This window comes from Pagrus major, chromosome 18 (assembly GCF_040436345.1).
Source record: "Pagrus major chromosome 18, Pma_NU_1.0".
NCBI lineage: Eukaryota > Metazoa > Chordata > Actinopteri > Spariformes > Sparidae > Pagrus > Pagrus major.
In genome coordinates, this window is record NC_133232.1 from 22,617,651 (window position 1) to 22,645,252 (window position 27,602).

General features: G+C 41.7%; 4 protein-coding genes across 12 annotated transcripts; 1 reads left to right on the top strand and 3 right to left on the bottom strand.

The window, feature by feature from the left end:
- Nucleotides 1–1,148: 1,148 nt before the first annotated feature.
- On the top strand, nt 1,149–3,197 carry cetn2 (centrin, EF-hand protein, 2). Its single transcript, XM_073487234.1, has 5 exons — nt 1,149–1,188; nt 1,398–1,562; nt 1,664–1,792; nt 2,741–2,878; nt 2,997–3,197. Exons 1-5 carry the CDS (start codon nt 1,186–1,188, stop codon nt 3,084–3,086), a joined length of 525 nt encoding a protein of 174 aa, XP_073343335.1. The 5' UTR covers nt 1,149–1,185; the 3' UTR covers nt 3,087–3,197.
- A 976-nt stretch (nt 3,198–4,173) lies between these two features.
- On the bottom strand, nt 4,174–5,938 carry LOC141012923 (olfactory receptor 10G4-like). The gene is made up of 3 exons (XM_073486468.1): nt 5,872–5,938; nt 5,518–5,777; nt 4,174–4,776 (listed from the first exon to the last, which is right to left on the bottom strand). Exons 1-3 carry the CDS (start codon nt 5,936–5,938, stop codon nt 4,174–4,176), a joined length of 930 nt encoding a protein of 309 aa, XP_073342569.1.
- Nucleotides 5,939–7,095: 1,157 nt separating this feature from the next.
- Nucleotides 7,096–11,596, bottom strand: gcna (germ cell nuclear acidic peptidase). Of its 2 annotated transcripts, none has more exons than XM_073487380.1 (13): nt 11,524–11,596; nt 11,064–11,166; nt 10,524–10,698; nt 10,366–10,438; nt 10,173–10,222; nt 9,972–10,038; nt 9,809–9,876; nt 9,309–9,701; nt 9,061–9,220; nt 8,756–8,894; nt 8,166–8,301; nt 7,833–8,037; nt 7,096–7,727 (listed from the first exon to the last, which is right to left on the bottom strand). In XM_073487380.1, exons 2-13 carry the CDS (start codon nt 11,151–11,153, stop codon nt 7,496–7,498), a joined length of 1,788 nt encoding a protein of 595 aa, XP_073343481.1. In that variant the 5' UTR covers nt 11,154–11,166; nt 11,524–11,596; the 3' UTR covers nt 7,096–7,495. The 2 variants fall into 2 exon arrangements, with proteins under 2 accessions (XP_073343481.1, XP_073343480.1); XM_073487379.1 differs by having other exon boundaries at nt 11,515–11,578.
- Nucleotides 11,597–12,215: 619 nt separating this feature from the next.
- Nucleotides 12,216–27,285, bottom strand: LOC141013573 (UDP-N-acetylglucosamine--peptide N-acetylglucosaminyltransferase 110 kDa subunit). 8 transcript variants are annotated; one of them, XM_073487340.1, is made up of 22 exons: nt 26,902–27,285; nt 25,035–25,185; nt 24,029–24,272; nt 23,578–23,646; nt 20,116–20,232; nt 19,921–20,000; nt 19,249–19,444; nt 19,011–19,151; nt 18,794–18,894; nt 18,368–18,521; nt 17,037–17,138; nt 16,737–16,916; nt 16,242–16,400; nt 15,993–16,082; nt 15,728–15,853; nt 15,381–15,551; nt 15,159–15,275; nt 14,699–14,869; nt 14,159–14,311; nt 13,784–14,036; nt 13,463–13,586; nt 12,216–13,382 (listed from the first exon to the last, which is right to left on the bottom strand). In XM_073487340.1, exons 1-22 carry the CDS (start codon nt 26,936–26,938, stop codon nt 13,208–13,210), a joined length of 3,111 nt encoding a protein of 1,036 aa, XP_073343441.1. In that variant the 5' UTR covers nt 26,939–27,285; the 3' UTR covers nt 12,216–13,207. The 8 variants fall into 8 exon arrangements, with proteins under 8 accessions (XP_073343441.1, XP_073343438.1, XP_073343436.1 ...); XM_073487337.1 differs by having other exon boundaries at nt 25,035–25,215; nt 26,902–27,261; XM_073487335.1 differs by having other exon boundaries at nt 16,719–16,916; nt 25,035–25,215; nt 26,902–27,261.
- Between the last annotated feature and the right edge of the window lie 317 nt (nt 27,286–27,602).

Below are 27,602 nucleotides of genomic sequence, written 5' to 3' on the forward strand. Positions count from 1 at the left end.
TCTGAATCAGCTGAGTGAGAGGTGCCCTGTGATTGGTCGAGCCAAAGCTCGGCACAAAGGTGACGCTCGACAATAGCCAATGGTGTCGAGTATACGTCAAAGAACGCCACCGTGTAAACCAATCAGGGAACACAAAGTGATTCCTTCCGCCTCCCAGCTCAAAGACCACGCCCCCTGACTTGCGTCAGACCAATCCAGAGAGCCAGTGTATCACCATGAATATTAATGTTTTTCTCCTCCTCTGGTGTTTTTCTGTTAAAGTATTAAACTTTTCAGCTTTTTCATTTAAGTAACATATTTCAACTAACTACTGCATGAAGAAACGGGTCATAGGAGGAAAAAAGATTATGTAGTGAGACGATGATGATAGAAAAAAAGGAAGAAAATCTGTAGAAAAAAAGGACCAAACTTCTTGGAGCTATTCTGAGAAGATTATTGAGCCATATAGTTGTGTGGACTCGTACAATAATAACAGGCAATAATATATGAGCCTATATGAGGCTAAAAGAACACAAACTTTTATATAAATATTATCTTTTCCTTTTATTTGTATTCCCTATTTTCTTATTAATATCTATATTGTTATCATCTTCATTTTCTATTAGAGGAAGCTCTGTGACACTAGAGGGTGTATTGAGGCAGTTTCACACAGAATATACCATTTACATTATACAATATGAAATAGGATATATTTTGCTTATAAATAAGGGGAGGGGGGTCTTTTTCTGATCGTGTCTTGCACCCCGTGATCCTCAGCAACCAATCAGCTTTTTGCCCGACTGATGCGTTTGATTTTTACTCCCATCCGTCCCCGCCTGAATCCTGCTCTAGTTCCTCAGTAGCCATTAACCGACGGGGTGGTCTGTGGGCACACAGGGTGAACAAATCAAACGTCGGGCTCCATGACAGCAGCTGCTGAGCAGCAAAACCTTTGCATGCTGTGAGCTAGAAAACGTTCATTTTCTGCGCGTTTTAGCGGCTGTTTCTGAGAGATAAACAGTCGGCTTTGGGGAATAGGAGACTACCTTATATTCAGTGTAACTAAAAGGTTAATGCGGAGCATCTGATGTGAAGTAACAACCGTTCCATCATCTCCTCCTCCTTCCTAAATGATAGGGAGGCTTCATAGCCCAGAGGAAAACATTGATCTGCAGTTCCTTTTGTCAATTAAATATACAGAAACCGATGGTGAGTGTTTCTTTATAATCGTACATCTATGTTAATCTGATGCATTTGAGACACATATGATGAATATTATTTCTTATTCTTGTAAAAAGCTATTTGTTTTGGGGTTTTTTTTCCCCCAGAAACCTCTCTGATTCTGATGTCATAATAATTTGCTCATATTTTTGTGACTGCTACCATTAAGTTCTTCTTTATTTCCTGTGCCCCACCAGGCAACCAGTGCCAAGAGACCATCCCTGCAGGGTCCTGTACCACCTCCTCGCAAGAAGACCACCCCCAAACCAGAGCTGACCGAGGAGCAGAAGCAGGAGATCAGGGAGGCCTTCGAGCTGTTTGACACCGATGGATCCGGATACATCGATGTCAAGGAGCTCAAGGTAAAAAAAAGAGCTAGAACAGTGATCACAATCACGTGTCCTGGGGTGGTGGCGGTTTTTCTCTGTGTGCCTCACAATCCACCTGTCTCACACGGTGCCAGGTTGCGATGAGAGCTCTGGGGTTTGAACCGAAGAAGGAGGAGATCAAGAAGATGATCGTTGAAGTGGATAAGGACGGCACAGGGAAAATATCCTTCGCTGACTTCCTGGCGGTCATGACACAGAAAATGGTGGATATCTATGTCGTGAAAAATACTACACATGCATTCCCATTGTTCACAAATTCAGTGTGTCTTTCATTTCTCTTTAGTTTTAAAGTCGTCTGATTTTGTCCTACAGATTGCACATTTTAATGTTAATTTTAATTTCCTCATACTGCACCTTTAAATGTTTGTCTAGTTTACCTTACTCATTGATCCTTTATCTGACTGAGGTTTGTGCATGTTAGTCTCTATGACCCCGACTGTGGCTTTAAAGTTATCAGTCGCCTAAGTGTGCTGTGTATTGATAAATCCATGGTGCTGTCCAAGGTGCTGAAGTAGCAGACGGATTTATAATCTGTCAGATTTGTCTTCGATCTAATATTCTCTAAACTATACAATATAAATACATCAATTTTATGCTATATTGCAACCTGTATACTCACGATTAGGGATCGACCAATGTGGTTGCTTTACTGATTCAGGTTGTTCAGTGTTGATTGGCTATTACATGTGACGTGAAACCAATCAGATAGTGGTGTGGGCGCGACTTTGAGTGACACCACAGAGCGGTGATTACAGAGAAAGAATGCCAGCAATCGGACGCAAAAAACACAGATTCTGATAATATGAAAGATGTTGAATATTTGCCCCGATAATTGGCTGAAACGATGAACGGTCGATCCCTATTCACTATATAGAGTAGTGTCACCTTCATGATCTAAGTGACAAGTAGACATGTAGTTGCAACAGAGTCAGAGAATCATAGAGACACACTTGTGCCTGAAGTAGTCCTATAATATTTCCGTGTATCTGTGCTGCTGAAAATGCACCCCTAGAACCCACTGGGGTTAACCTAACCATCGTAATAGGCCACCCCCCGTTATAAATTAACAAATCACCAACTGACGACAACTACATACCTCCTGCAGAATGGCACTTTGTGGTAAAACTACTCCCTGTCTCCTCTGATTTTAGGCTGAGAAGGACTCCAAAGAGGAGATCCTGAAAGCCTTCCGCCTGTTCGATGATGACGAGACGGGCAAGATCTCATTCAGGAATCTAAAGAGAGTAGCCAAAGAGCTGGGAGAGAACCTCACAGATGAAGAGCTGCAGGTAAAACGCATAACTGTGCAATATAATTAGTTGCCTATCTCCCTTTCAAATTCAGATATATGAATGTGATAATGTTCACATTCCTCCATTCTTCTTTTAATTTCGCGTGTGTGTGAAGGAGATGATCGATGAAGCAGACAGGGACGGAGATGGAGAGGTGAACCAGCAGGAGTTCCTGCGCATTATGAAGAAAACCTGCCTGTACTGAAGGAAGTGCATGAAATCGGGTCGGTGACGTCGAGGGGGAACAGTGGTGGTTTTACATGTGATGCTGCTCATATATGTTACTTCTATCTCAAAATGTCTCCTTATTTTTGTGTCGTGCCATACATTTTAACTTAAAATGAGGTTTCTACTGTCATGTTGTACACTGAATGGAAATGGTGTGAGGCCTGAGCACAAAGTCCGGTCAAATGCCAAATTATCCTTGTTTGATTTACATGATAATCTACATTACATTTGCCAAAAGCAGAAAGAGAAAACTCTCCTTCTTGTTTGGAATGCTGCATACCTTTATGAAGAATACACTTATAATATTAATGGGTTTTATGTCGTCAAGAAATTCTCAGTGCCTACAGTGACAAACACATTCCAATGCTTTTATTGATGATACAGTTTCATCCATTTGTATACTGTTTGGTTTATGCTGGTAGCTCCAGTGTTTCATGTCTTTGCTGGTTCTCCAGAGAAATGTGAGTGCTGTCTCACCTCAGTGCTGTGGATTTGTGCCTGTGCCTCTCTAAGAGGTGACCATCACAATCAGGGAAGCTGCCCGACCTCTCTGACCTGCACACCTTCCCGCTATCTTAAAAATACGGTTGATGGTTTATGTATTTTTCTTGTGGCACGGAGTATTTATCCCTCTGTATTCTTGAATGTTTTGTATATTACACAGTGACTTTAATCAGTAGATATACAGCATAAAAGTAAGTGTTTCAGCTGCAAATTAAACATATTGAAGCAGTTTCTCCTCTCTTTTATTCGTCATTCATCCATGTGTCCGGAAGTTATCAGTGTTTGAACAGCTTGACTCTGTTTTTCACTCGCATCATAAATGCTTGATTTGATTCTGCTGCTGCTCATAAAAGGCGTATTGTTTGTCTTTGAAATGCAAATGGTTTACGGGAAGATCTTGCAACCTTACCACGGCATATTGACTCAGCTATGCAACATTTCAAACAATCAAGTAGATTCAAAGCATGATGCAATAAATGTGGAAAACAGGAAGATACTGCTCCTGTCATTCAGCCGTGTGAAGTTTTATGAATGGCAGCTCCACAGATGTTTGTAAGCCTTTATGACAAACTTTGGTTGTTGACATTGTTCCTGTGTGCAGCCTGCCGTATCCTTTGCTGCAGCTCCCGTGAGCGGTAGCCATAGACCAGAGGGATGAGTGACACCCCCAGGTTGTAGGTGATGGTGGTCGCTATATCAAGAGCGTCGCTGTGCAGGTAGCCGGGGATCAGGTAGCTGTTCGTGACCACAGGAACAGAAAAGAGAATGGCCTGAGCAACCTGGAGGCTCAGGGTCACCCAAGTCCTTTTGGTGCAGAGCAGTCCTGCATGGATGTCCCAGCAGAGGAGGCAGAAGCATCCCAGGATGGTCAGAAAACAGAGAGGCAACACCACAGCTGTGCCCACCGTGCAGTAAAGCACCAGGGCCGAAGTCCCCGACAGGCAGGGTGACATGATGAGAGGTCGACAGCGGGGGAGGGTAAAGTTGACCTGGATGGTGTTGAGGCTGATACACAAAGCCACACCTGAGAGCACGACTGCCGAGGTCCATATGGCTGCAACAGTTCTCTTCCTCTGACGACCCATGAGGGATTCATAGCGCAGGGGCCACTTGATAGCGATAAAGCGGTCCACGGCCAGAGCAGCGCTCAGAAAGAGGTCCACCTGTGCAAAAAAGAGAACACGATGATGTAGATGCACATGTCAGTTTTGGCTTTTAGCTGCCATGTCAAGGTTAGAGAAGTGCAGTTTTCATAATAGGCCAGTCTGATCAGGACGAGAGTAGATCAGAGCCATTTTTAAAGAGATCACCAGGTAAAATGAGTCTCTTCTGTTCCTTACTGTACTGCCCACAGTAAGGTCCAGTGTGTAGGGTGTAGTGGCATCTAGCATTGAGCATTAAAGCATGTCGAAGAACCTACAGTGAAACTTCCAACTATCCTAACTATCCTTTAATCTTTCTCGTAAGTAATTCTCATGTACCACAGAAACCGTGCAACCTTATGTTGGAGATTTTTTTCTATTTCATCTTAAAAACAATCCATTTTTACAAAGAAAGGGTTACAGATCGCTGCAAATGTTCGTCCTGTCCATGCTGGTTTTTTGAAGAAATTCCTTTCTGATGCCATTTCAATGTAAGAGATTCACAGTCCCCAATAATATCTCAGTGTGGCCAGAAAAGATATATAGTCAGTGTTTTACAAACCAGTGAGCAGGCCTGGATAACAACGCAGAAGATCAGACACTGGATCACAGGTATACCTTCTCTGGATCTCAAGAGAACTGCTGTGATTGTCCAGAGAAGCTGCTGAAATGGTAAAGATGATGATTGTTTAGCTCAAAAGTCAAAGAGCACATCATCATCATCATAACCATCATCTCAGTTATTAAGAATACTTGGAGTACCTGGAAGTTGTCACACAAGAGGAGGTGTGTGAGGAGCAGGAAGCGAGTGTGTCTGAGGAGTGACGGGGAGCGTGTGATGACCAGGAGTAGAGGAACACTGAGTACGGTGTTCAAGATGTAGCTCACACACATGCTGACCATCTTCACCTGGTGGAAGACAGTGGAGTTGATCTGTGTCTGGGACTCGAGTGTTGTCACATTGCAGTTGGAGTCCATGACATGAAGCTCCTTCTGATCTGCCTGCCAGATAGTTTTGTTTCCTAGTATGAAAAAAGACATGCCATCATCACCAGGGTGGCTTAAAACCAACGTTTTAACTCATCTCAAATGGAGGAAAAGATGTAATAGACTCACCGTCATGTGTTTCAAAGATCCTCTTCTGTCTTGAGCATTTCAACGTGACACAGTACAGCAGACACATGTTCAGAAGTCATTTTCATCCTGATGTCTGGTTGCGACTGAATCTCCCTGTTAAGTGCCAGCATGACAGCTTGTCCATTTACTCTGCTTCACCATGTCAACGTGCCAGACCTCTGGCCTCAAAACCTCATCCCTGTGAACGGTGATGTGTCAACAGCCAGTGTTTGTTATCAGGATTACATTTGTGTATTTATACAAAAGTCAGGGACAATAATAATACATCTGTAAAGAACTGTGTTCTACCTGTCAATATTTGCCTGATAGCAGAGGCGCAGTCATGGAAAACATAACGCCACCCACTCTCACCCACACACACATTTCCATATTTTTGTGAAATATTTAGAGATGCTTCAAACCTGGACAAAAAAATAATCTGTTTATTAGAAGGCAGCCTTCCATTACTGCCATAAATCTCTAACTTGGATTCATCAATCTTCATCAGTCTTCCACTGTGAAATCAAGTATTTTTTTGCCCACCTCAAGCTTTTGGCCTCGTTCCACCTCATGAGAAGCGGTTTAGAAACGGCCACTCCTCCTTTGAGACCACTAGAAGAAAACCTTCTTTTGACAGTGATTTTGCTGATGCAAGTCTAGTTGCTTTTCCATCTTTCAGGGAACTAAGCTTGATGTATTGATCTTCTTGTGGTGTGGTCACATTTTGGATAAAACTGATCCAGTTTCTGTGAAGCATTTAAATGTATTCAAGCCATGATTTAACTTAACATGTTCTGGCTACCAGATCTGGACCTGTGGGCCGAGTGTAAGTGGCTGTGTGGCCCATTAGTGGGCCGGACCAACAACTTTGCCATGTGGGAAGCTTTGTCAAATCGTGCTGGGGATAACATAAGTCAGCAGGTTTAACACAAACGTGGAGGTCATGCCAAGTTAAAATAAAAAAATAAAACAAAATAGTATCACATTTGAAACAAATACAAAATAGAAGTATCTCGACTGGTTGTCTCAAGACTTTTTGACCCTAATTTCTCGTCAAAACTAACCTCCATAATCTTTAGCTCTACCTCTGCGATCATAAATACACATTTACTTAACTAAATTTAAACGTTGTAGATATGAGGCAAAATTATTCTGGAACAGTTTTCTTGTGAAAACTTTAAACTATTCACAAGACACATAAAAACATCAAGTGTCCATTTAAAGTACAGTCACACATTGAAACTTTATTAAATCATAACAGGAAAGTAAAAGACAAACAAATAAAAACACCGTATTGATCCAGACGAACATTTCCCTTAGTAATTCCTTAAAAAAAACTCATCTCCATCATGAATTAAATAACAGGGAAAACACATTCACAGAGATAGAGAGAAAACAGTAAACACAGAGACTCAGGCTCAGTTTTTCCAGTTACAGCACATCTAGTCTATAATCACATACTGACAGATATTGAAATGACGACATTAAAAACAGAAAAATAGATTTGATATTAATAATCACAGCTGCTCATTTATGTAAGACTAGTCAAGTGAGGTATTTCAGAGATATTTCCTGTAGTTGTGCAGCTCAGTCCGTGGTTGTAAGCACAGAAAGTACAAAGATCTCAGCTCTGACTGAGTTTAGTCTTGGAGGCAAAGTCGGCACTAAGTTTACGCATTACTTCTGCATGGCTTTGTCCCGCTAGCTCCTGTCGAACAGTCCTAAAATTCTCTTTGACAAAACTGGCAAAGGGTGTGGGAGCACGTGGCTTGGACGGCGTCAGTAAGACCAGTTGTCCTGTGCAGAGGGCACACACGAACCTCTGCGTGTCCAGTGACTTGGAATGACGTCCGATCCTGTGAAGAATCATGGTAAAGATTAACACAGCAGTCTCTATATACAAAATAACTAACAAAGAACAATATAAGGTTTTAAAAACATCTGAAATCAGTCAGACGTACGTATTCTGACAGCGAGTGCACTTGTACTGGAATTTGTACTTGATGTCATAACTGTGGCAGCGGGTGACCATGGGCAGCTCAGGATGTGCCAATGTGGACTTGCGAGCATACAGCTTCCAGAAGTTCCCGTGGCCGTCCCTCACACCATTAATCAGCCAGGTTGCAGCGTGACACATCTCATGAATAAGTGTGTCTCTGAGACGATCTTGGGGAGGGGGGACAACAATGAGAAAGTGATGAAGAGAAAATGTTTACTATGCATAACAGATGACAGTACGTATCTACACACAGACGGTTTATTATTTAGTCTATCTGGCTTAAAAAGCGCTCTACCTGCAGAATCACAGACTTTCTCTGACAGTTCTATGCGAGCATAGCGGCTCCCTCCGCCTCGCTCCTGTCCCGTGATACAGTAACCGGCTGTTTTCCGCATCTTCTTATTCCAAGTCACTGACATGTCGACGGGGAGCTAGAATTCATGACAGACAAGGAAAAAGAAAATGTACAATATGTGAATAAAGCATTTAAACAATGTAAAATACAGATGAGTGACAAAATGAACTTGGCCCTATTAAGAGTATGAAAATGATGCTTTTGCCTTTGCAGTCACTAGATCTTAACCCAGTTGAACACCGTGCAACTTTGGACCAATGTTAGACATTGTTCTCCACCACCATTATCAAAACACCAGATAAGGAAACTGTTGCAAGAATGGTGTTTTTCACTCCAGTAGAGACTTGTAGAATTGATGTAAAGGCAAACTAAAGCTATTCTGGCAGCACATAGTGGCTCAACACCATAGCAAGACCCTTTAGGTTGGTTTTTCCTTTAGTTTGTCACCCATCTGTATATTTAAACCTTCAAAATCTGATGATGATTCTAAAAACTTCAAATGAAGCAATAGAAAAACTATTTTTCCTCACCTTACTGTCAAACACACTCGTATTATACAGCTGGTAGAGTTTACTGGTGAGTTCTTCCTTCTTCTGCTTAAAATTGAGGCTAGGGCTAGGGTTTGATAAGGACTGCAAGAAACACCCCGGGGTCTTACACAACGCTACCCTAAAAAGGAAGAGAACAGGGTTAACTGAAGCCAAAAGAATATGAGAGACAAACTCAGTGAGAGACAAAACACTTCTAAGGCCTCCTTTACAATAAAACATTAAAACTTTGAAAAAAGTTTGTCCAACATTCAAACTTGTACATAAAAACTGGTCAACAGATGTACCTGCTGGTGGGGCCGTGTCTGGGCTCTGTCTGACTGACTTTGGGCTTCGAGATGGTGGATTTTCCAGGTGTCTTCACATGCAGAGGTGTTTCCCTTAATGATTTAGAGGCTGGGGTTCCCTTTACAGGAGGAACCGACACAGGAGGCTCCTTGTTGCATTCTAGATTTCAGAACAAACAAGAAAACTATATTTATCATCCTCACAACTAGAAAGAAACCAAGAGGTACAATCCAAATCAAACAGTTACCTGTATTCTTAGGTGAGAATGAGGTGCTAGTGAACTTGTTTTTCCTTTTCAGTCTCTCCAGTAGAGATGTGAACTCCTCCTCAGAACTGGCCGACTCATCAAACTTAGAAGGTGCTGAGAGAGTGCGTTTGGGAGAGGCCAGTGATGTTTTGTGGGGAGGAAGCGAAAAAGGAGAGAAGACGGGCAGTGATGGCGAATCTTCCTCTTTATCAGACAGCAGAGCATTTATCTTGTTAGCCTTTGGCGGGGGCTTTGAGTGACGAGTTCTCCAAGTGCTCTTAACCACAATATTGTCATCATCATCGCTGTCACTAACAAAGACTGGAGAGTCACACAGAGACAGTGGTCTCATCGATGGACGCTGGGCTGCTGGAGTATTGCTCTTTGTAGGCACTGCAAAACAGTGGACACAAAACATCACCGTTTTACACAGCCAGACATGTGATATTTTCTTTTAAATATAAAAGAACATCAGCACTGATAAGGTCCTTCAAATTTACCTTTAAATAATGGTTTTCTCTCAAAGTCATCATCTGACGAGAAGTCATCCACTATGAAGTTTTTGAGGCTTTATGGTATTAAAAAAAACGGGAAACAGATAATCAAAACAAACCCTTCCAGACAGTGACAATGGATTTGGAGGGGAAAATGTCATAAACTCACCTATCTTCACTCCCACTCTCTGATATTTTCTTAGGCTTGGCATTAGGGGTTTTTACTCGTTGCAAAACTTCAATGTGCAAAACGAGGATATGTGAGAGAAAAATGTAACAGACAATATAATTATGTTAATTATCAGACTGTTGACATTTGATTTATTGTGGTTGCATATAGATAACTGTACCCTGCAGAACAACCACTTACATGTCTCGAAGCTGCCGTCATCGTCCGAGCTCACCACAAGAACAGTTGAACTAAAAAAGAACAAAAAATGGTTTAGAAGTTCCACAACCATGACCAAAATTTTGATGAGACAAATAAGAGGCACAGATGAAACTAGAAACAACACAGAGATGTTTCTTTGAAAAAACATTTTCAGTGCACTTAATTTTCATACCTGGCTTTCTTCGCTGCACTACATGGTTTCTGTGATGTAGGTTTAGCTTTTGGTGTAGCCCTTCCAATGAGAACTGGGGAATAAAAAATAACACGTTCATGCATTTGCAAGCTGTGTCACACAATTTAAATGTACAAAATTCCCCTAATTTAACTCACATTGGTCAAAGTCATCATCACTAGACTCGATTAAAGACTTGTTCCTGTAACCGTTGCCCTTGAAGAATAGGTTCTCCTTCTCTGGATCATCTTCACTGTCAGAGAGAGCAAGCTGGGCAGGTGATCGATGACCACTGGTGGCAGCATGACGAGTCTTGCCAATCGTGCTTAGTAGCTAGATATGATGAAGACAGATAGATTGCCATTATAATTTATGTAAACATCCCCAGCATTTAAATAGGGCCACAACTAAAGATCACTTTCATGATTCACTGATTAATATTTTCTTCAAAGATATGCCAAAAAAGCTTCTTTTTTTATATGAATCCACTAACTTTTCCTACGATTACTTGTTTCATTGAACCAAAATCCAAATATATTCAGATTGCTATGATATATAACAACGAAAAGCATCAAATCATTACATACAAGAGGCTGGAAAGCTTGAAAAAATGACTAAAATAATAAATCCATTCTCAAAACAGTTGCAGATTAATTAGCTGCCATTTGATTAGCAGGTTAATAAAATGTGCTACAGACCTTTTTTTCTGCTTCGTCCAGTCCTCCTTTGTCGGCCCATCCCATCTTTTGAGAAACTCTTTCAAATAATCTGCAGGTGTCATTATTCATATTTCCCTCTTCTCTGTGAAAACGGTACACAAAGCAGGACACAGTCATTTAACATTTAAAGTACAGCGCTAACGTCAAACTTAAGGTTTATAAGATAATATAATGCCCCTAAAACCAAATTAAGGATAACTACCCTAACCCCTGGTTAAATAAATGTAACCAGTTGATTATTTTATTCAGTTAATGTAAAAACTGTATTAACAAGACGTTAGCGTTAGCGTCAACTTGTTAGCTAACTAAAGCTAATTGTTAGGACTCAAGCTAACTTTTTGAAAGTATTTCAGCGTTGTCCATTTGTATATATGACATGAAATTGTCTTAGGACATAAATTAAAACACAATTCACTTGAGACATGATTACCAAACTCGCTTTTGTTGTAGATAAGAGACAGATGTGAAAACGGAGATGGTGGATTCAAATCTTGCGCTCCATGACACCGGAAGTCGTCATAAAACATTTGACCAACCGGAACGTGCTTCAAATGACATGTGACATTCTAACCACGCCCACCACCGTAGGACGGATATAAAATGAAATGTTTAATGGAGTATTGTCCCGTTCAGTTATGAGGTATGTACACTTCATTATTTCCATTTAATACTGCATTTCTACTTTAAAACGTCTACTGTTAAACATCTTATGAATTTAGAATATATGACGTGTTTTTGTTAATGTTAGTTCAACACGTTAAGGCAAAACAATCCAACAAAAACACAATAAGGAGCTTTTCCAATAATCAGTTTCTGAAGTTTTAAAGCTGAGTAGACTTTGCCGACTGCATGCCAGATTGAATGCAGGGCTTTTACCTGTAATTTCTGCAGTAGACCACATGTACCTGTAAATGTGACGAAACATTTCAATGCCATTGCTCCATTCAACTACAATTAGCCAAAAAAAAAAAAACCCAAATCTACTGGTATTACTACCAGCTTGTAATTTATTATAATGCTGCAACTATGAAACACCAATACTAGATAATACAAGAAGATAACAAAGAATGTTGGCTTTATATTTTTTATTGTTTCTACCAACAACTGCATTAAGTGAGTGTGAAGACAGTACAGAGTTTTGCCATCTCTTTATTTTTTTATTATATTTTGAGCCTGTGGCATCATTGACAGCATACAGTTAACGGACAATACAAAAAGAAAAACTTCTTAGAAAATACTTACCTAGGCCGTTCCGGGTTTGAGTGATTTAAAAAACAAGATCAATTTGTGAACAGCTCTGACATCTAAACTTAAATTTAGGCCCTTTCCAATTAATTGAAGCTCCTTTGTCCAATCATCTTTACAAGCATAGTGTGACATCAAACAGGACAACAGCTACTGAACGTATTCCTTGTTGACAACATAATTAAGAAAAGTTGGAATTGAGGTGAGGGGGAGAAGTCTTTATCTAGACCATACTCCTCAAAACTTGCACATCTATTCATTGCAGTAATTTAATAACAGCTTAAGACAAACTCAAGAGCAGTTGCAACCTATGTTTTACAAATGCATGTTAAAGCTGATGAAACTTAAGTCAGAGTTACAACGTTCATGGTGCAACATTGTCCTTTTTAAAACACACAACACTCTTAATCCATTTATAAATAGATCAACAAGCAATGACGGCTGGGCATTCCCTCCACCAGCTGCAATTAGTCCTGTATGCACACCGACATGTTGGGAAAAAAAATAATAATTCCACGGATCCAAGTACTGATGGGGTAAGCAGGGCATTCACAATCCTCTCATGCTCACCAAATATACTGTGTTTTAGGACAAGAGTCACAGAAGAGTTGCCTGAAAGTCTCAGGCTCAATCTGGCTCAGGGATTGCAAATGTGTGACGACAAATGTGAAGGGAGGATAAATGTGCATCTGTAGGCTCCTTTACAAATAAAGAGTCCTATTAATAGTACTTCAGAGAGACGAGAGAATCATTCAGGGGGAAGCTGAAATGGAAAGTGACCATTCCAAGCTAGGGTGATGACAATGGTTAAAAAAAACAAAAAAAGATGGTGGGGAGGGCTAGCCATGTTTGGGAGAAGAAATCAGTGCGCTTCCAGTTCAGGCATTCTCACTGGTCTCCACTGTCTGAACCAGGTGTTCTGGCTTGTTGCCCTTGCTATGGTGCTCCCACATCTGCAGATAGAGCCTCTCCAGGTCCATTGTGTATTGCTTGGTGTTGAAAAGAGGGCTGCAGATTCGTTGCCTCCAAACACGTGCTCGGACCATCTTCAGGCTGAATGACAGAAAATGGTAAGACTCTACAGTTTTAACAACAATGTTGTCCAAAAAGAAGTTAGATGAAATCATACTTACTATTCCATGTCAGATCCCAGTTTGACTGCTATGTCCTCATAGTCCTGACGACTGTGGGCTATTAGCTCAGGGCAGCCCAGACAGTTGAGTTGTGAGGCGGCCACACGGGAAGCAAGGGTCTCACCTTTTGAGAGGTTTCAAAATTAACAAGCAGCCTTCACTTGAAATCGATTCTACAGTTATTAGAGTTAGTCATTTTATCCTTATTAATCAGAAAGTTTGTAAAATGTCTTCAGTTTCTGAGTATTTAAGTTAGAACAACTAACACTTTGTTCTTCTAGTAATAACCAAGTCTGTCCCGTAATACCATAGTGTGCTAACCTGGCATGGTGACCATGGGTGTTCCAGCCCAGAGAACATCCATGCCTGTGGTGTGACCATTGCATAGGGGAGTATCCAAGCACACATCAGCCAGCTGGCCCCTTCTCACATGCTCCTCTTTGGGGGCCACAGGTGAGAAGATGATGCGAGAGCCAGGCAGACCCATGTTCTGGGCGTACTGCTGGATGTTGGGCTCGCCGACAGCCGGGAAACGAAGAAGCCACAGGACACTGTTGGACACCCGCTTCAAGATCTGCAGGAAGAGGAGAGTTTTAGAATAAGATTTTTTTTACACTAAATAAGGAATTAAGCATTTATTTTAAAAAAAGTGGAGAGTTGAAGGAATAGTTCAAGCATTTGCTATAACCATCTTACATTGGCCCACATCTGAAGAGTAGGGGGATCAATCTTGTAGAGCTGGTTGAAGTTGCAGTAGACAATGGAGTCCTCTGGCAGACCATACTGGGAGCGGGTTGTCACAACGATTGTGCGTGGCACCTCCTCCCCAGTGGCAGCTTTGTTATTGATCTAAAATGGAGGACAAACAGTGTTGCTTAGAGATGGAGTGGCCTCAATGCTTTTGTCTTGACAGTTATGAAGTGTGACAGCTTATGGTCCTGAGCCTCCTGGTGATAATATGCTGTTTGGAAAGCCAAGTCAGCATAATTACTTTTACAGCTTATCCTTAGTGCCACCATCTCGACCACCAACAGTTCTGTGCTTCTCCCTTACTTTCATAAAGACACAGTACCTGCAAGGACAGTCTCAGAGAATACAACCTCAACTGCAAAAAATATCTGGAAAAGCAGCAAGCTAAAATAAATTGCTGCTCTTGCCTCGTTTCAGCATTTGTACCCATGCTATATCTCTCAATATCTGCATTTACATCAACAACTGTGTCCCTGTTAGACATACCTGTGTGGTGGCCAGGCCATTGCTGACAGTGAAGCCGTTGATTGTGACCTGGATTTGGCCTTGGTTGATCATGTTGATGATTGCTTCTGCTGCTGTGTTCATGGGGATTACAGGCATGGACAGAGCTCCATTTGTGTCCCCGACAGCTTCCTGGTTGTTGTCACACTTCATCTATCCACAGAGAACAGTTTCATATTAATATATTTTAAGGAATTTACCATAGCATATCATACCTGAATCAGCAAATATTGACCAAGTGTTTCTTAGTAACATAACCCAAGGATAGAAATGACAAACTGATATATAGTTCTGCTCTATAATTGTGACACAAAGTAAACAAGACAACATGGACAATTTGTTAAACGCTGCCACCCAGAGGACCTAAAATTAACTACAGTGCCCAACTCCCACTCAACACACAAAAAACGACCTGCTTTGTGAAAGTTCATGAAATTCTCACCTTGATCACTTTCACATCGGGCAGACTGTCCAAGAAGGCCTTCAAATCAATACCATTGAGAACGATGCGGTTGTCAAAGATGTGTCCATTAGACTTGAAATCAATCACTGCCTTTTTCTGTGGGTCAAAAACAATACAAATATTACAAACACAGCCTTTATTTGATAAAACAAGATATTCATCTCATAGAAATCAAGGTCAGCAATGTGAGGATGGACAGACCTTGAGGTGAGGGAACATGTTGGCATGGTCTCCAATGAAGAAAGTATGGGGCATGTAGGCCAGTTTCTCAGAATACTGCTCAGCCACTTCTACAGGTGACGTCTCCTTGTCAGAGATGATGTAGTCCATGAAAGGTGCACCACTGGTTCCAGGGTAACCCAGCCACATAGACTGTTGAATGGATAAATACAGTTATTTGTGCATTCCTCAATACCAACATTTTATTGTTTTAAATATTCCCATGAACAGATTCATATTATTGTGAAGGTGTAGTGATGTAGTTGCTGAGGTGCCATTATACCCAGGATATAACATTGTTTCAATCAGAAATCAAATATAGCGCTCACCTGAACGGGGGCAGGGCGGAGGGCAAACAGCTCGTTTCTGGCCCCCTTGGTGTATCCGTTCATGTTGACCAGAATGTGGATTCCATCCTGGTGAATGCGATCAGCTGCCTTGCCATTGCAAGGAATCTGGACAAGAGGTACCAAATTTCAGTAAAAATGGTTTGCTATGACATCACAAACTTTTGTTGAAATGAACAGTCAGTTACAAGTTCACATCCTTAAGGTTAATAGAAATAAATATACAAATACTGGTGCTGACAGTTACCTGTGAGAGGTCAGTGAAATGATGAGCCTCTGCTACCACTTTCACACGGAAGTTGGTACTGTCATCAGGGCTGAGCGCATAGCAGAACACCTTGGAAAATGATTTTTAAAAAAAGGTTAACATAATACTATTTATATATACCCAATTTTTCAACTATTCAAGTCAACCTCTTGTATCATATCACACATTGTAATAAGCACAATAAACAAACTTGTCAGGGCAAGTTTGTAATTTCTTGTAATCACCTACCTCAAATTTCTCAGGGTTGTGCATTCCAGGGATGGACTGCATCAGGTGGGAAGTAGGGTGGTTGCCAAAGTCAGAGCTGACGTAACCAACACGCAGACGTCCACCGCTGGCCTTCAGATCCTTTGGATGCTCATAAGCAGGTTTGTGAAGTGCATTTATCTGTGGAAAACACAATGGTATAAGAATACAAATACAGCAGGAGAGCAAATTCTAGTTTGAGTTATACAAGCTGTAGCAATGGTGGACTTTTACTAAATAATGAAAAACCACCACAGATTTATCTAAAAGCATGACAACCTAATACCCTCCTCCATGCAAGCACCCATTCACCACCAGCTTTCACCTTATTTTCTACAAGGAGTTAAATATATCCAGTTTCTCTCCCATCCCTTACCTTCCCCATATCCCTGCAGCCAGCCACTGCCATCACCAGCCACCTTCCTTCCCCTCCCCAAAAATGAATAAAAGTTTACTTGCTTTGATCATTGCGTGTACCTTGTCCAGGCAAAGGTTTCCGTGGCGTTCAGCAATCGCCTTGCGGAAGCCGTGGGAGAGTGGATACAGCATGCTGTGGTGTGGGTGCACTGAAGGCAAGCGGTTCTTATCCAGCTGGTCAGCCACAATGCTCACAAGCTTCTTCATCCGCTCATCATAATCTGTCCAGTCACACACAATCTGGAAGAATGACCGGAACAGAAGTAGTTAGAAAATGAACTTCTAATTCAACACGAGCAAAAAATAATAACCTTTACAAGCACTCTTAAATATTTGCCAAAGATATGAGCATGTAAGAACCTGCAGGCAATGTGCCAAGTTGCAGTAAGCATCAGGGAAGTCCGGCTTGAGTTTCAAGGCTGTGCGGTAAGATGCAATGGCCTCTGGGATGTTTCCAGAATCCTAATGGTCAAGAGAAACATTGACATAACAAAATGTATTAAGTGGCAAAAACAGGAAAACAACTGAAACAGCAAAATATTCTGTTGGACATTAACAGGTGGTAATGTCCAAACAGTGTCTGGATGTGACTATACAAAGCAATAAAAACACATCCTTTAGAAGATATTATTTAGCAATAAACCCTTCCCAACCAGACGTCCATAGCCAGTTGCCTAGGAATTAAAGGAATAGTAGCACAGGAATAAAGTGCAATCCTACATAGACAATTTTAACCACCACAAACACTGTTAGTGACCAATTTCCAACACATATATGTTACTTTGGCAGTCTGCCCAGGCATATTAACAGCCGCCCAAGTATAATTGGCCGACCCATTTTAGCATTACATACTTTCATTTTTTTTTTTATGTCAGAGAGAACGACCCCATCTGCAATGGATTAACAAGTGGACAAAATGCCCTTGCTTGTCCGTGTACTGTCAATCACACATGCTTTGCAGAGAGAGAAAAGATGCTCTCTGATATCACATCCCTCCTGTAAATGCACTGATTGAGATGCGATCTCTCCTACTGAATGTAGGCCCACTAATGCCATTGTTGTGGAATCATGGGTGAAAAAAAATCTTGAATATGAGGTGCGTTTTCTGGGCTACTTTATATAACCTTCTATTGACTAAGAAATCAGATAACGGTGCTGGGAGAGAGAAAGCACAGAGAGATAAAGAGGAGAGAGAAACAGAGAGGCGAGGCGAGGCAAGCCAGTGTGCATGCATTAAGGTGGACATTTAAAGCAACACTATGAAATGCAGCCAAACTCTTAGAGCCATTCTGAAGAAGTTGATTTTTGACTAATTTTCAGATCGTCAAACATCTACAGCATCCCCATCACCGCCCACCACCGCCACAAGTACCTAGTCATTCTGTGGGAAACACTGCTGTTTATAGATATATACAAATATAATAGTATATTAAGTGTTAGTGAGAGAAAACTATTTGGATTTCATTGCTGTTTGAGCTGTTGGGTCATTACAGTTGGGTCACCTGTGTAGTGGAGCATGCAGCGCTCAAAGCAACCTGCAAGGCAGGTAAAGTGACAATTCAGAACACCATCAGTCATCATAACTGCTAACAAAAAAAAGAAAAAAAAAAGAAAAAAAGGGGGGGGGGGGGGGGGGGGGAATAATAAGAGAGAGAGATAATACCCCAATTTAAATTAAGAATAATTCCTACCTTGTGGATTGAGGCCAAATTGCTGTGAGCATCAGCAAAGGCAGGGTTGATCTGGATGGCACGGGTGTAGCATTGCAGCGCTCCCTGTACATCTTGCATTTCCTTTAGTGTATTGCCCATGTTTGAATAGGCGTCAGCAAATGTGGGGCTGATTCTAAAAATCAAACAGGAAAAATGTTTTCACACCTGTTTAACAACATTACTACACTATGTTATGTCTCGTAGAAAAATCCTAGTGCAAGTTGATTTATGACCATTTACTTTAGAGAAGACTCAACATGAAAAAAACAAACCAGCTTAAACTCGGGATTTTGATGTATCCCCACTATTATGAGGTGCACTGAAGGTTTTGCTCCAACCGTTGCAGAACACTGCCACTTTAATACAAACTAAGTCAGCAGGTACCTGTAGCATAGATTTACAAACCTGATGGCCTCTTTGTAGTGCATGAGGGCTTCCTGGAGTTTCCCCTGCTGTTGCAGGACACTGGCTAGGTTAGAGTGAGCTGCTGCAAACTCTGGGAACACCTGATGGAAAAAAAAGAGGGTTATCAAGAAGAACAAAATGCCTCACATTTACAGCAATCATGACGGTCTTGTTAAACAGACCTATTCATATCAGAAAACATTAATTTCTAACTCACCTCCAGTGCTTTCCTGTAGAGCTGAACTGCCTCCTCGATGTTGCCCTGTTCACGCTTGATATTGGCCAAGTTGTTAAGGGAGTCAGCGTGGGTTGGACACAAACGCAAGGCTGTGTTGTAGCACTCCTCTGCCTCAGACACCTGGGAAAGACACTTTAAATTTAATTAACAAACATTTTGAATTGGATTTTGGTATTGAAGATTGTGTAAAGATGATATTCATAAAGTACAGCCTTACATTGCCTTTCTCCTTCAGGGCATTTGCCAGATTGCAGTAGGCATCGGGGAAGTGGGGCTGCAATTCAATAGCACGACGGTAGGTGTCGATAGCCAGGTCAATGAGGCCTTGCTCATAGTAGACACAGGCCAGGTTTCCGTGGACAACTGCATGGTTTGGGCTAAGACTCAGGGCTCTTAGGTATCCAGCCACAGCTCTGCAAAAGTAAAATAAGGATGTTAGGTTGAGAAAACAAGTTATGCTCAAGATCAATCTTTTGCTCAACTTTGAAGTTGTAGTTCCCATCTTTTTAAATAAGTTCTCACAACCTATGAACAGCGTAACTGCAAAATTGTGCGCACATTTTACACAACTCAGTAACTGGTGAAGTAAACTGTTCACTGTTACAAATGTCTTGCTAAAAATAAAGCCATTGTTTCAGCAGTTGAGTCACTGCTTGCCCATGATGGCAGGTCTGTAGGTGCAGCAATTCTGCCCTGCCTCAACAATGGCATGTGAAAACAAGGCAATAGTGATGAACAGAGACATGGTGCTAATGGAATTGGCAAAGTTCTTAATGCATTTGAAATTCAATGCAGGGTGTGGTAGGGTGGTGCTTTTAGAGACAAAAGATCAGACATGAAAGTATAAAGGGAGTATCATGCTGTCTAATACGTCATTACTCAGACTCACCTGTCAAAGATGCGAGCTTCCTTCAAAACGTTTCCTAAGTTGATGTATGCATCAAGGAAATTTGGGTCCAAGGTCACTGCCTAAAAATTGAAACCAAGTTTATAAACATAATAACAAGAATATACCAAGACAGAAAGTAGATGGATTGGAGAGTGTAAGAAAAAAAAAAAAAAAAAAAAAAAATAGGTAACTGACCTTTTCAAAATGGTGTATGGCCAGCCATATCTCTCCCTGGGCATTGAACACACAGCCCAGGTTGCTCCAAGCCACTGCAAAGTTGGGCTGAGTCTCAATGGCTTTCAGGTAACAAGCCTTCAGTGGGTTTACAATGAAAAACCACAGGAAAGGAGGAGAAGAGGTAGAATGGGAGAGGTATAGTGTGTAGAGGGGAGGGCAGGGGGTTGTAAAATAAAAACAAATAGAAGATTGAGAATAAAAGTAAGAAAAAACAAAAAGGGCAGAGAAAGCAAAATTAGTGACTATTCTCCGTCATGGCAAAAAGTGAGTCTACAGCATGGGCTCGTGTGCGCACAAGTCTGCCGCGCTAAGCTGCATTGCTTTTTCCTACGCTGCGCGGATCCAACCAACTCCCACACGAAGGCCCTCATCCTTCAGTTATGACCACGTTCTTGAAAAATGTAGTGGTCCCCACATCAGGTTCAGTCTACTGCCCTCGAATAATCACCACACTAATTAGTTTCAACCTAAAGTAGTAAGTATTGATTTTGTTTTTTTAAATTACAATTATCTAATGAACTCTGTAAATTTTATGTGGGCATGATATCTCACAACCTAGGATGCTGGACAATTCGGGCAAGCGATGGTCCCTGTAATGCATGCGCAACACACGCAGGCGCGCGGTGTGTGTGTCTGTTGCCACCACCACCACAATGCACCGTATTATGCTGCTTGCGTGACCTTGCTCCTGGCAAAGGTCATTGCTTCGCTGCTGCGCCTGCCGAATGGCCAGATGAGACAGCTGCAGACCAACAACCCCTGGCAGAATACCTGCAACACCGGACTGGCACACACTCAGCACCCATGAAATATCTCAGATTTAAGGGGGCATTTTGGGGGACTGAGAGATCAACCATTGTCTACACTGGGATGTTAAGACATGGGGCATTTGGAAATAAACAGCCAATAAACAGCCATTTGTCCTTTACTGTACATGTCAAATGGAGTGTTTTTCAAAAGCCAATTGTGTCTGAGATTTTGGGGCATTTGGGAGCGAGGCTGGTTAGGAGTGGGGAGAGGTCCGCAACCAACAGGCCATAGGGAGTGAGGGGGTGGGGGTCGCATGCTTGCGCTTGTCGCCTTTGTGGTTGCTTAGAGGGTATCGCTGCGCAGCCCTTGCGCTACTGTAGACTCACAGCGCATTATCTGCATCATCAGAACGCTGCAACTCCAAATAAAGAAGGAAAAACAAAACAAAATAGGAAAAATAAACAACATGTAAGAGTTAGAGGGATCTTACTTGATTTTCACGATTATTGCTTCCAAATCCAAGTTTCTTTTTACTTAATACAGAATTGGGTAATTAGTATAGCATATTTTAAGAAATGCTTACTGTAATTGGTTAAGTTACTTTTTTCGTTTGGTCTTCAAAGGAAGCCACAAGACAGAGGAGCTCAAGCATGAAGTGAGGTGGTTTTTCTTTTGTTGGCAGTTACAAACCCGTTACCATATTTTTGGACTTTGTCAGAGTGGTGGCCGCAGCTGGCTGGAAGAAGAGGAGAGGACTGAGGCTGCCCTAGTGTTCCTTTCCGCCAGGCACCTACGCAGGAATAGTGTCACCCACCTGAAACCTTCTCAATAACAATATCAGTTGTGGAAAAACCAAAAGAGACAAAATCAGAAAACAAGATCGTTAGTAGAAGTTTTCAAACAATACATTCCTTTTTAAATATGGAAATAAAACTGGATTCTTCCAAATCACAACAAACATAAAAAACAGACTATTCTTAGTGGTCTCATTCATGCAATGAATATTTCATTTCAAAGAAAACAAAAGAAATGCTTTGTGGGTAACTGGGAGGGAAGAAAGGCTTTGATATGTTCAGATTATTAACGAAATATTGTCTGATTTTGTCCATCAATTCAGTTTTCATATCAACTACAGGAGGGCAGTTACTGGCTTGATCTTGCCAAAATGAACTGATCCCATTTCTTTGGGAATATTACATATTTGAAGGAAAAGGGAAGAAATATTAATCATTGCTTTTCTTTTATTCTTTTAGCATTTCCATGAAATATTTTTAAGACTTTGATTTCTTTATCCTGGCCTGCTTTCTTGAATCCTGGCCAATGGGGTAGGGAGAAAAATCTGTTGTGTAATTATTTGTATCTAGAAGCCTCCACAGCTCTGAAATAAAGAAGTCATCGCTTTTGCTGCGCTTTGCTTCTGTCTTTCTATCCCAGCATCTGACGCAGGTGGTGGAGTGCAGATTGTGAGCTGTCTGCTTGACGCCACTTGGACCACATTAAGGCACTTGAGAATGAGCTTGTTTAAACCCACAGTTAACAATGCTACCCACCAGATGTGTATATCAGAATAGATAACCAGTTACAACTGTTAGTATAAACCACAGTTAAAAAAACAAACTACTGCATGTGTGCATGAAAGCCACCGTCAGTGTGCTTGGGCACTGACTGGACATAACTAAACGGTCAGGAAGACAGCTCTGAGCGCGCACACTCCACCAATCCTTAGCAAGCGCGCGGGGGGTGGAGCGACAGAGCTGGGGAGCTTATAACTCCCTGATGCTCCTCCCCACTCCTTTACCCCCCTCAAGCACGAAATAAGATGGCCTGTAACCAGTGGGACAACTCCACATCTCCAGATTTGACCCAACCCAGGGACCTCCCCCTCCTCTTATATAGGCACAAGTCTTAAAATGGCAAATGGAAGTGTTGTACCCCGACACTGGCAGCAACTGTACTGACAGCATACTCAGACCAAGAGCTTGTCATTGGCACTTGATTGACATTACTGGAGCATAGTGGTTAGGTTAGAAACCATCTTATCTTTTGCAGTGCAAATGTAAACTAGCTTCTCATCAGTTCATGTATTCTTCAAAGACCGAGCCAGCATTTTCCCTCCAAGAATCAACAATATGAAAATGCATGAGCCAAGGTCCAGAAATGACAAAACAGATTCAACTTTACGATTTTAAAACTCCAGCCTTTCTTCCTGAAAGGGGAGGGGCTGACCTCTGGTAAAAGGTCGGGGTAAAGCAAAGGACACTGGGACTAAGAGTGACACAGGGTGGGGACAAGTGTACTAAACTGAAAAAACAAATACATGAAGCTGTCTAAAAAGTAATCAACAGAAAATGTGTGTACTATGACTTAAAAAAAGAAATACAGAAATGTCCATTACTTCCGAAAGGTCTTATAGTAAGTAAAAGTGAGAAGCTCACTGAAAATTACAAAAAGCTACCGTTTCCTGCCCTTCACTTGGCCAAGGGGGTTGAAGGGAAAGGACTCGAATTGGCTTAAAAATGTCAGGGGGGAAAAAGGGACATCTACGGCCTTTGTTGTGGGACACTAAAAACAAAAATGTATGGACAAGATAATGAAAAAAAGATTTTAAAAAAATCTACAATGACAATACAAACAACACACCTATACAAATGCCAAGCCCCTGTAACATACCTTAGCCTCTTCCAAACGCCCGAGGGCTTTAAGCAAGTTGCCCAAGTCACTCCGCACACAATAAAGATCCTGAGAAAAAACAACCAAAAAAACCCATACATTTTAATTTTCCTTCCAAAATAAAACGCAGCTCAAAGAGTTGATTGTAATATACATTGCCTTATAAGCAGATAGATTTTGCTGTCAATTTAAAGAGTTGCATGACACCCCCTGAAGACCTCATCTTTGCCGACTCCACTGTTTTATTTTTTCACTGTGCTGCAGTAAGTACAGGTGTGCTTCAAGGACTCTTTGACATCATTGTTGGTTATGGTTACAAATGCAACACTGCACACTTCTGACTACACCAAACCTCCTCTGGTGTGGTGAGAAGTAAAACAGGTTTGCTGCCTTTCAGCCTGGTGTCAAGTTACTCCTTAAAGAATTCAATAGAAGTCATCATGTCACTCACAGGGTTATACTGTAATGCAGACACGTAAGCCTGCACTGCTCCCTCCATGTCCCCTGCGGCCACCAGAGCTGCTGCCAAGTTGATGTATCCGTCAATAAAATCTGGCTTCAGTCTCAGCGCGTGGCGATAATGCTCTATGGCCTCCTGCAGTTGCCCACGCTCCTTGTACACGTTTCCCAGGTTAGAGTAGGCTTCTGCCAACATCGGGTTCTGTTTGATGGCCAATGTGCTGAAGTGAGCAGACCTGTAGGGCCAGAATGGGAACAGAATGGTCTTAATCCTGAGAGGAGCGGCTGAGAGTGCTGGCTCAATGCATTGTGTAGAGACAGCAGAGAGGTGCAAGCGGTGAAAAGGAAAAACTTGTTTAAGGGGACATGAGTAAATATTTAAACAGCACATCAAGTTGAATACATGGCACACCGTACAACCATTATTTTACCAACTTCCAAACTTACAGAAACCATCATTTAAGTGTCCACTATGTTGAGTAATTACCCTACCTGCAGTGTACTCCAAATTAAACTGTTTGCAAAGTGGTGCATCGAGGACCAGGAATAACCACTATATTTGGCTTTTTCTTCATCACAGAGTTCAATGCTTCAATTAGTGACTTTTTTACTCAATGAACAATGAAAGATCACTCAGTAAACTGTCAGTATTTAGACAGGTCGTTTACTTTGGAGTACACTGCTCGCATTGGGCATGTGAAAGGAATAATAAGAAAAAAAAGCGTGAACAAAATCAAACATTTAAACCTGTGACTCGCAAGACCCGAAACCTTCACCATGGCACCTGCAAAGCAAGGGTATGGCTACCACCGAAACAGTGTTAGAATCATGAATGGACAGAGTGAGATTAATCTCAGAACAGGATTTCCAGAAGACAGCTCAGTTGTCGCACCCCAGGCCAGCTGTGTGCACTGAAAGTCACGGAAGACCCATTATTCTCTGCCACTTCCACGCCACCTGCTCAGTGTGCGTCGAATCAGCCATCACCCACACCTCACCTGTCAAGTCTTCGGCACTGGAAGTGGATGGAGGACAGGAGCAGCAGCACGCCTGTGTTATCAGGCTCCTGTCTCCACAGCTGCATGCAGTGGCGCTCGGCTGCCTCAAAGTCTCCTGACTGATACTCCCGATGCGCCAGCTCAGCCAACCCTTGGAAGGAAAGCATACGTTTTGTCGGTTCTGGAGCACCAACACGGCCCAAGGAGGGGGGGAAACAACATGTTAGAGGTGATGGAAGAACTTAAAAGCAGACAAATGAAAACAAAAAATAAATTAATTGATGAAGCCTAATGCTATCAATTCTTTTCAACTAAGCTAATCACTGTTTCTTTTTATATATGATTAAATGTAAGATTGTTTTGGAACTGCAGAAGACCAGCAATAACATCTTTAAAATGCTTACAGTTCCCTTGAAGACAAGAGACAGCATACTCCCACATAATTACACTTTATTCGTGAATGTTTTAGTGCGAGAATGATATAAAACAAGAGCACTTTGAGGAAACACCTTTGCTGATTAAGTTAAATAAATTTTAAAAAAACAGACAAAGAGATTTTGTGAGGTACTGTTTTGCATAAAAATAAGGGTTTCCACCTACAAAATAGCAAAATGTATGACAAAATTGGAGGTGGGGGACATGAGATGGAAAAACAAATAGGGAGGGGGATCATACACTGGCAGAAATTCAGACACTGTTCTCATTTTTCATTGGCATACAGTTGTAAAACAGCAGTTATCTGGGATCATATTTTGTGGGGGTTTTTTATCATTAGCGTAAACTATCACTAGTTGTATTATTGATATTTATCACTCTTTTACATTTTACTCCTATTTTATCAAAATGAAAAGAAAAGAAGAAAGGCTCAATTTTAGACGACCTGCAAAGTCAACTGAGGTCGATTATTCAGGGTGGGGAAACTGGTTTATTGGCATATCAGCTAACATGCAGTGGATCCACACCCACCTGCAGTTTGATACCATAATGCCAGCGCAGGTTCATCCATCCATAAACACTACGTCATAAGGTGTGTGTGTAACAAGGATGGATAGTTTCAATTACATAAACCACCCACTCACATTGCAAGCTTTAACAGGCATGCAAAATGCCATAAATAACCACAATCAGATATCAGTCCCACTGATCACCTTTCTGATAAACTCGAAAGCTTCATCAGTAGACAGAAACGCAATCTTTAACCTTGGGCATCATCGCCGAGCAGTGATGTCTGCACGGCCAGTCTCTACAGCAGGACGCTGCAGGGGCCTCGTTATGTCAGTAGCCATTACGAGTGGTATCTCCTAACATTTATCACCGCCAAACGTGCCGACGTCTTTAGTGGCGGAAGCCATATTTCCCTGGCTTACCACAGCATCTCGGGCTACTCCTTAGCTACCTTAGCTAGCTGTGGTGTAAAACCGTTTTAACTAAGTATTTTATTAAAAAAAACTATTGCCCGCCTGAATATAATTAACAATACAAATGATACAATATTTGTACACTTATCGGTAGTTGTCAAATTGACACCCGTATTACTGTTTCAAGAGTAGTTCGTCGCAAGCGAATAGCTACAAATTATGCTAACTGAGCTAAAGCTAGCTGGGTACTTTACATTTAGCCAGGACCGGGAAAAAAATGACAGGAGAGGCATCGACTAGGCCTATCTTGCCAATGCAATCGTTGGCAAGTAATGTGCCGCGAAAATGTTGCACTGATGAAAGCCTAATACACATAATTCACTAGATTAATGACCATTAGCTAGCTGTCAGCCACCGGCTAGTCGGACCGCATTAGACATGACCACACGAGATGGGGTCGTCTTCACAGCTTGCTACCATCTTACGATAGCTAAATAAAAGCAACCAACCTGTGCTGTCAGCCACGTTTCCCACTGAGGTCGCCATCTCCTCAGTCTTCGCGTCTTGCACGGTGGTCGTCAATGTGTCTCCTGGTATTTCACAGTTTCAGAGAAAAAAGTGCGACGATCAGTCGTCTTTCTCGGCAGCGGCCAGCAATCACGTTGCGAGGCGGGCTAAGTAGCTAACCTAATCTTTGATTTTGCGCACCTCCTACAGCGCTAAATCAACACCTTCCCGTGGCTAGTATAAAACTACCTAGATACTAATAAATCAACTAACCTCCCTACAGTGCCTAACTTTCTACTGACATAGAGTACGCTGTTGTTTCAAGGCTCAGCCTGGTTTTCTCTTCACAACAAAGCGGCTATGGAACATAAAATGGCGAAATGGGTGGAACTAATTTTTTGAGACAAACTAGATCCGCGTCTCTCCACTGCGAGGAAACGCGCGTGTGGAAATGGAAAATACGTGTCGTATTAGTAAAACAATCACCCATCGGATGAGAGCGTGAATTATAGACCGCTAACGACGCGTTTTGGGTTTCAACACGTGAAATAAACCGATTATGACTGATGCTGCGCGGAAGAACACATTGGTGCAGTGAGACGGAGTGCAAATCAATAGGATGTTCTAGAAAGAAGCAGCAGCGTGGTCGTCACTGTTGAAATCATGACTTCCTTGTCGATCTGAATATGACTTCTATAAATGT

Bases quoted from the DNA above. Each gene is read 5' to 3' on its own strand.
- cetn2 (XM_073487234.1), top strand. The intron at 1,563-1,663 runs GTAAAAAAAAGA...ACACGGTGCCAG, and splicing joins TCGATGTCAAGGAGCTCAAG to GTTGCGATGAGAGCTCTGGG. The intron at 1,793-2,740 runs GTGGATATCTAT...CTCTGATTTTAG, and splicing joins CGGTCATGACACAGAAAATG to GCTGAGAAGGACTCCAAAGA.
- LOC141012923 (XM_073486468.1), bottom strand. From the start codon at position 5,938: ATGTGTCTGCTGTACTGTGTCACGTTGAAATGCTCAAGACAGAAGAGG. The intron at 5,778-5,871 runs GTGAGTCTATTA...TTTTCATACTAG, and splicing joins GATCTTTGAAACACATGACG to GAAACAAAACTATCTGGCAG. The intron at 4,777-5,517 runs GTACTCCAAGTA...TTTTTTGCACAG, and splicing joins TCTTGTGTGACAACTTCCAG to GTGGACCTCTTTCTGAGCGC.
- gcna (XM_073487380.1), bottom strand. From the start codon at position 11,153: ATGAATAATGACACCTGCAGATTATTTGAAAGAGTTTCTCAAAAGATG. The intron at 9,221-9,308 runs GTAACTGTTTGA...TCTGAAATCTAG, and splicing joins ATTCTCACCTAAGAATACAG to AATGCAACAAGGAGCCTCCT. The intron at 8,302-8,755 runs GTGAGGAAAAAT...CATGAATTCTAG, and splicing joins CGAGTGTGTTTGACAGTAAG to CTCCCCGTCGACATGTCAGT.
- LOC141013573 (XM_073487333.1), bottom strand. From the start codon at position 26,938: ATGGCGACCTCAGTGGGAAACGTGGCTGACAGCACAG. The intron at 19,164-19,248 runs GTAAGGCTGTAC...TTAAATTTAAAG, and splicing joins CCCTGAAGGAGAAAGGCAAT to TGTCTTTCCCAGGTGTCTGA. The intron at 14,870-15,158 runs GTGAGAATTTCA...CTCTGTGGATAG, and splicing joins CCGATGTGAAAGTGATCAAG to ATGAAGTGTGACAACAACCA.